This window comes from Watersipora subatra, chromosome 5 (assembly GCF_963576615.1).
Source record: "Watersipora subatra chromosome 5, tzWatSuba1.1, whole genome shotgun sequence".
Classification (NCBI taxonomy): domain Eukaryota; kingdom Metazoa; phylum Bryozoa; class Gymnolaemata; order Cheilostomatida; family Watersiporidae; genus Watersipora; species Watersipora subatra.
In genome coordinates, this window is record NC_088712.1 from 34,539,642 (window position 1) to 34,548,431 (window position 8,790).

The 8,790-nt window shown below is 36.4% G+C and overlaps 1 protein-coding gene across 1 annotated transcript in view; it reads right to left on the reverse strand.

Annotated features, from left to right (window-relative positions):
* The window catches only part of LOC137396873 (uncharacterized), a 30,004-nt gene extending 24,233 nt beyond the window's left edge, over positions 1-5,771 (reverse strand). Inside the window, exon 1 of the mRNA XM_068083177.1 lies at positions 5,650-5,771. Coding sequence (XP_067939278.1) covers positions 5,650-5,726 — 77 coding nt within the window. The 5' untranslated portion in view covers positions 5,727-5,771. The remainder of the gene's footprint in view (positions 1-5,649) is intronic.
* Between the last annotated feature and the right edge of the window lie 3,019 nt (positions 5,772-8,790).

The window sequence follows — 8,790 nt, forward strand, 5'->3', positions numbered from 1 at the left end:
CCACTCACGAAACTAAATACTAACGAAATCTAAGTGTCCTAGGGTAGTGATATTCATGCATTGCTTATGCTTTCTTCTTTGTTATAAAATCTGGTGCGCATTTTCAACGTATCATTTTGCTGGACTTGAAAATCTTATTCCAGGTTGTCGGAGGGTCACTTTCTCTTACTCGTAAGAATAAAGAAGTTGTACAGGTTTAGAATTGTCTAACATTTAAATATAATTACAGAAATCAATTGTAAAGTATTTAATTGTAAACATTTTATTGTCAAACTAAAGGACTATCACTCTCTTGTTTAAAGTAGACCATCAAAACATTCACTCATCAACTCGTCCTCAACATGCTTAACCCAAGAAACCTGAGAGGTCCCTAATCCCTGAGAAACCCAAATACTCTCACTCAATATATGCTAGTCTGATCTCTCACTCAACCGATATATGCTAGTCTGATCTCTCACTCAACCGATATATGCTAGCCTGGTTCATACAACCGCACTTAAAGCTTGTGCCTTCTGCTAGTGTTGACGTAAGCAGCCTTTTAAACCTATCACTAAATGTCACTCTGTAGATAAAGCTTCTCTTATCAAATGTGCTCGATACGTTCTCGTATAGAGACTGAGAAGTAAGGCTATGCTAGTCGGCAGCTGCTACCCATAAAGATATATTACATGAGTGTTACATGTTACAAGTAGCACGGTACATGTACACGTTGTCATTGGTGTGTATTACGCCGATGACATCACATCAGTGATGTGTTGTCATTGGTGTGTATTACGCTGATGACATCACATCAGTGATGTGTTGTCATTGGTGTGTATTACGCCGATGACATCACATCAGTGATGGCGCCAATGTGTCAAAAAATACTGCTGGTAACATCGAAATTAGTTGTCAGCCTGTCAGAACTGGTTTGGCATGCTTATGCCTTATTGGTTAATCACGCTTTCATCGAGCCCGTATATATTGCATTTTAAGGATTTTTGGGAACAGCTAGTCTGCCATAGTGACAGTTCTTATAGCTAATCTTTGCTATAATCTTTACTATAATAAGAGCCAAGTCTGTCCATCTGTCTGACAATCTGTCCATCTGTCTGTCTGTCTATTTGTCTGAAGCCATGCTTAGAGTGTTTGGATAAAATAATGCATCACAAAGGATTGGAACTCAGTTATTCATCTTAGCAACCAGCCACACTGGTACCTGCACCACTCGACCACCTTGCAGTATCAAGGAATGATTGTGAGCATACTTATTATGCACGCTGCCATGACAACATTATATATATATATATATATATATATATCATATGTATACATATATACATATATTAATATTATTTATGTATATATTGAAATAGGCCTATATGAACAAATTTGTGTAAATATGCATATATCAATACGCATACGCGACTATTTATGAGCTTGCGCGTGTATGTATATTTTTATGTACAATTGTACACAATAAAAACCTATTTTTACATACCATTCTTGTATGTACCTGAGTATATGTATGTATTCACAAAAGTATGTGAGTACACATATGGATGTATGCGTGTATGTATACCCATGTATGCATGAATTGTTACATATGAAGTTACATGTTCACACACAAATTCAAAGTGTGACTGTACTTTATATATGTATCAGTAGGTGGTTTTAGTAAAGATACATTATAATATATTGGTACAAGTAAGGGTATGTGTAATTGAATTATAATAATTAATTTATATTCAGCAATAGAACCAAACCTAACCTATCTACACGTATGACTCAGTTATTCCTTATCACAAGGTCGTTGTGCTAAATGACCTTAATGGATAACTAGACACACCTGTAGATTCTCAAAGAGAAACAATTGATTCCAGAGATGCTGGGCATAAAAAGTCATACAAGGCCATCCAACTCTGCTAGTTTATTACCAATGATAAAAGCTTAGAGCCGGGTTCAAGGTCATTTGACGCTTGCTTCAAGTAGCATCAGTTCCTACTCGATTAAAATGCCTTGGCTCCCGCGTTACTTTCATTAGCTACGTGAGTGGTAAAGTTATTAGAATAGATAAACCTATATAATCGCTCCATGAAGTACCTGTAGAAGGGCTGAACCAACATATATAATCGCTCCATGAAGTACCTGTAGAAGGACTGAACCAACATATATAATTGCTCCATGAAGTACCTGTAGAAGGACTGAACCAACATATATAATTGCTCCATGAAGTACCTGTAGAAGGACTGAACCAACATATATAATTGCTCCATGAAGTACCTGTAGAAGGGCTGAACCAACATATATAATTGCTCCATGAAGTACCTGTAGAAGGACGGAACCAACATATATAATTGCTCCATGAAGTACCTGTAGAAGGGCTGAACCAACATATATAATTGCTCCATGAAGTACCTGTAGAAGGACTGAACCAACATATATAATTGCTCCATGAAGTACCTGTAGAAGGACTGAACCAACATATATAATTGCTCCATGAAGTACCTGTAGAAGGACGGAACCAACATATATAATTGCTCCATGAAGTACCTGTAGAAGGACTGAACCAACATATATAATTGCTCCATGAAGTACCTGTAGAAGGGCTGAACCAACATATATAATTGCTCCATGAAGTACCTGTAGAAGGACTGAACCAACATATATAATCGCTCCATGAAGTACCTGTAGAAGGACTGAACCAACATATATAATTGCTCCATGAAGTACCTGTAGAAGGGCTGAACCAACATATATAATTGCTCCATGAAGTACCTGTAGAAGGACTGAACCAACATATATAATTGCTCCATGAAGTACCTGTAGAAGGGCTGAACCAACATATATAATTGCTCCATGAAGTACCTGTAGAAGGACTGAACCAACATATATAATTGCTCCATGAAGTACCTGTAGAAGGACTGAACCAACATATATAATTGCTCCATGAAGTACCTGTAGAAGGACTGAACCAACATATATAATCGCTCCATGAAGTACCTGTAGAAGGACGGAACCAACATATATAATTGCTCCATGAAGTACCTGTAGAAGGACTGAACCAACATATATAATTGCTCCATGAAGTACCTGTAGAAGGACTGAACCAACATATATAATTGCTCCATGAAGTACCTGTAGAAGGACTGAACCAACATATATAATTGCTCCATGAAGTACCTGTAGAAGGACTGAACCAACATATATAATTGCTCCATGAAGTACCTGTAGAAGGACTGAACCAACATATATAATCGCTCCATGAAGTACCTGTAGAAGGACTGAACCAACATATATAATTGCTCCATGAAGTACCTGTAGAAGGACTGAACCAACATATATAATCGCTCCATGAAGTACCTGTAGAAGGACTGAACCAACATATATAATTGCTCCATGAAGTACCTGTAGAAGGACTGAACCAACATATATAATTGCTCCATGAAGTACCTGTAGAAGGACTGAACCAACATATATAATTGCTCCATGAAGTACCTGTAGAAGGACTGAACCAACATATATAATTGCTCCATGAAGTACCTGTAGAAGGGCTGAACCAACATATATAATTGCTCCATGAAGTACCTGTAGAAGGACTGAACCAACATATATAATTGCTCCATGAAGTACCTGCAGAAGGACTGAACCAACATATATAATCGCTCCATGAAGTACCTGTAGAAGGACTGAACCAACATATATAATTGCTCCATGAAGTACCTGTAGAAGGACTGAACCAACATATATAATTGCTCCATGATGTACCTGTAGAAAGACTGAACCAACATATATCATTGCTCCATGAAGTACCTGTAGAAGGACTGAACCAACATATATAATTGCTCCATGAAGTACCTGTAGAAGGACTGAACCAACATATATAATTGCTCCATGAAGTACCTGTAGAAGGACGGAACCAACATATATAATTGCTCCATGAAGTAGCTGTAGAAGAACTGAACCAACATATATAATTGCTCCATGAAGTACCTGTAGATGGACTGAACCAACATATATAATCGCTCCATGAAGTACCTGTAGAAGGACTGAACCAACATATATAATTGCTCCATGAAGTACCTGTAGAAGGACTGAACCAACATATATAATCGCTCCATGAAGTACCTGTAGAAGGACTGAACCAACATATATAATTGCTCCATGAAGTACCTGTAGAAGGGCTGAACCAACATATATAATTGCTCCATGAAGTACCTGTAGAAGGACTGAACCAACATATATAATTGCTCCATGAAGTACCTGTAGAAGGACTGAACCAACATATATAATTGCTCCATGAAGTAGCTGTACTCGAAGAGGTCCATAGAAGGACTGAACCAACAGTTACTTACATGAGAAAGAAAAATGGTGACCACTTTGGTTCTTGAAGTAAAAAAGTGGTTCTATTGTTTCCCAATTAGGTTTTGCTAAAAGATACAATGGTAGTGACCTTTATGCAATTAAAATTGCGAGATGCCATTAATCAATTCCATGCTATTCTCTGTCAATGATAGTCGTCAAAACTGGACAAACATAGTGTGCAGTATTTCACTGATCTTGTGTCGGCGACTGGTATGAAACCATTGTTACAAGTTTTTCGTTTTACCCCAAGCAGATTTGGCCGGCGGGAAAGCAACTCCAATAAACTGACCCGGTGAATACGCACCTTTGTGTTTCATTTTGTTCAAGTTTTGTTGGTGATTCAAGCTCGTGTGAACCAATCATAACAGAGAAACATCTGTGTGAACTAATCAGAACAGAGAATCATCTGGACAGCATTTATGAAAGGTTATGCTGCTAAAGGCATAACCTTCTTGCCTTTAGCAGCGTATGACGGCGTTTATACGCTTTTCCTTCGGCGTTCATCATCAATTATGTGAACCGTAAACCGATGGTATCGATATCAGACATACGGACATACGTCGAGAAAGTTTGCAACTGTCAAACTTATCCCATATTTTTTGCCTGTACAATGTGAACCATCTCATCGATAGCAATTCACTGTTGCTTATAGCTTGATTTATTTATTTCTGTTTATGATAGTCGCTGCGGGACTAGTATTTAATTCCAGCACACAAAAAAAAAAGGTTTCCTCACGAAAAAATCAAAATAATAATGATAACAGTACATCACGGAGTATTTGCTGATGCAAACGCGGATGGGTTTGTGATAGTGTGAACATTGTTATCATCGACGATCACAGAAGTATTGTGGCATCAATGTCGAGATACGACGATATAGTGTGAACGAGTCTTAAAAAACAATTCATGTTTATATAAGAATGTAATAAAGATGGAGCCAACTACTGATCGAGTGACTAATTTTACGGGGCCAAAGAAAGAGCCCTACTAAGGGGACTACTTGAAAATTGTTGAGTCATCAATGGGAGCTCCAAAAAAACAAGCGCTGTTAGTCTAAAGAAACTTATAGAATCAGAGTCATGTCGACTATTCTATAATTTATAGATGCTTAGGGAGCGAGAGTTGAGACGAAATTTTTATAGATTAAGAAGTAAGGAGGTACTACCATAACTGAAGAGTTAAGTAACAGACACTTTGTAAGCCTGTGGGAATAAATGATAACACATTGTGAATATGACTTACTATTCTCATGGACCTTTTCTAAACTGAGTACGTACGCTAAGAAGAGTTGATCATTTTCACTTACCAGTACATGCACTTGCTGGTAGTCCATGCTGGACTGGCTGGTCTAATGGCAGAGCCAAAAGCAAACTCAGTCTTCATGCTCTTTACCTCTTAGGCACTTCTTTGCTTCTCCATGAATCTACCAACTGTCTTACTCAAGTTAATTACTTTGTTAATGAGTTCTTGGATTGTTTACGTTATGCCTACAGTTGCGAAGCAAAACAAAGGCTCTACTAGGCTATGAATAGAGACGTTGGAAAATGGAGTCTATAGCTGAAAGGATGAAGCGGTTGTGAATTGCAATCAGACAAGCGGGGTGGCTAAGTCAACTCAGTGCGATACAAACGTGCTCAATGGCTTTTGGGTAAACCTTTTCATACAAAATCTTTCGGTAAATATTGTTTACTTAGTAAACCAAATATTGTAGTGATTATTTAGGCCTTTGATATCATTACAAATAATACCAATAAAAGCGTATATTAAATATTGGAGTTGTTGTTTCTCCTTATCTTTGGGCTTACATGAGCCGATAACTTTACTGTAAAGCAGGTGCCTATGAGTTCTTTCTAGTTATTAAAGGTTGACTTGCAACAAAATTCACATTACAGTTATTTGGTATCATAAGATTCATCATGTCTTACTCTGTTGTGTTGTTGGTGCCAAATATGTGGAAATGTCATTACAAGCTTTTAAAAGCTCAAAAACGAACAGTTAATTGCAGCCATGCGAGACCGCTGTAGTTTGGATTCTCTTTCCAAAACGGCTCAAATGTGACGCATTTGTGAGAGATGGTTTCTGTTTACACTTTCATGCAACCTTATTCGTCGAAATATTTTCACAAATATACTTCCCGCATTCAATAAAACCGTGTCTATTGTTCTTACGCGTCTGTTTTATCGTCATTGTAATGCTGTCACTTTTAGCAGCGATATCTTATAACTTACCGTAAAAATTCATTTAACTTTTTAACCTTACCTCGAAGGAGTACATATCATTGTCTGGAAATCATGACGAGCCTGTTGGTCACCTGTGATAATCGAAACGTACTGCAAAAATTATTTGCGAAGTATTAGGTCACATGATCAGATTACGACTCGATGATTAGATAATGCCGAAACAAAAGTGTTAAGTAGCGAGCATCTATATTTGATACGGGGTCTTCAGTAAAACCCGAAGTGTTTGTCATAAACTAGTACTACGATAAGTTTTATATTGAGCTTTGTATTGGCCTTTCAATTCCCGTGGGAACAACGTGACAAGGCGATAACCAAATTTCGTGGCTACGTCATCGAAATAAAGAGATTCCAATCTACGGCGGCTTTTTGTTTTTGAGCTTTTAAGAGCTTGTAATCACATTTCTACATATTTGGCACTTACAACACAACAGAGTAAGACATGGTGAATCTTTTGATACCAAATAACTGTAAGGTGAATTTTGTTGCAAGTTATAGCCTTTAACTTTTAACTTAGTATAGAGTTGCCAAGCAAGCAAAATGTCATTAGCCAAGCATAAAACTATCAGCCAAGCATAGAGCTATCAGCCAGCGATTATAGACATATCTATTGCTTCAGCTTAAATTTAAGTTTTTTACTTAGCAGAAAACAGTCAAGAGTTGAAGTATAGAGCAATCAGACAAGCATAGAGCTATTAGACAAGCATAGAGCTATCAGACAAGCATAGAGCTTTTTGTCTAGCATAAATTTGTGAGCTTAACATAGAGCTGTTAGCCTGGTATAAAAGTTGTGGTCGAGCATAGAAATTTTAGATAAGCATGAAGTTAATAGCAAACATAAAGTTATAAGCCTAGCATAGAGATATCAGCCTAGCATGAAGTTCTTAGTCTATCATAGTTTATATGTAGGTATAGTTTGAGCTTTTCTCTATTTGTTTTCTAGCCCATTTCTTTGCACTGATGATATGAAGCAGTCAGAATCCCAAAAGAATACTATAACCAAGATACATACTTTTACAGCCAAAGTTGTGATGTCACTACATAAGTACATCTTGACTAATTCTGCTACTTCCAACAAATATGGACCGATAGAATAATGATAGCTTTTCAATAAAGATGTGAGGAGTTGTCTTTTTAAATGCAAAACTTACTTCAGCCAAACAAAGACTTGACAACTTATCTGAAAAAGATTTATTGGCTTAATAGTTCAGATTCTACTTAAAAATGAATGCTTCTAAGTTCTCTCTGTACACCTGTACTTCTCAGTTCTCTCTGTACTCGTGTACTTCTAAGTTCTCTCTGTACACGTGTACTTCTAGTAGTGAAACAAACAGCATATTAAATAATAAACTGACAAACAATAGATTAATAAATAATAAATTACTAGTGCGAGTAGGCTCTACTTATAAATGCTACAGTTTAACGCAGATCAAAACTCAAAAGGTTTTGTTCGTGACGTTAAATTATAGACAAAACAAAGATGTTGTTTGTATCAAGCTACAATTGAGTGAAGGTGTGAAACTTTAAATGGATATTTGTAGAATCAGACAAAACAATGATATAAAGTTATTTTTTTAGGCAATCAGGATGTTTTAGACCTGTTTACACATTTAAAAATTAAAAAGCTTTTAAACAAATTTCTTTTCAATTTATCAACTCAACTGATCTAACTGATTTCAATTAAAGTGTTTTCTCTGTCATTTAAAGTATAAGGTTTTTGCTTATAGCTGTGCTGATATCTCAAGAGAGTGCCTCCTGCATCCCAAATTCTTGAGGTTTAGGTCTCTATGTCATTTATACTACTATTTATAATTATAATTTATAAATAATTTTATTTATAAATTATAATTTAATATTTATAATATTTTCTGAAGGAAAGCAAGCAAGCTATCAGATAATCGTCGTAAATTTAGTTTTATTACAAGATTATAGTAAATGCATAAAACATGGCGCAGTTCAAACCCACATCAGCTATGATTTACCATATGAAGTACATATACATACTACTCTTTTAGAGACACTATTAATAAAACTAAATTTATGATGATTATCTGATAGCTTGCTCGCTTTCCTTCAGAAAATCTGAAAGAGCGTAAAGACAGCTTCCAGAAGTTAATTGTGCCAATTATCTGGCATCAACTGTAGGTAGTGCAGAGACTGCAGACTTGGCTGATGGGTATTGACTCTGTCGTAGGTATGGCAACATCGGG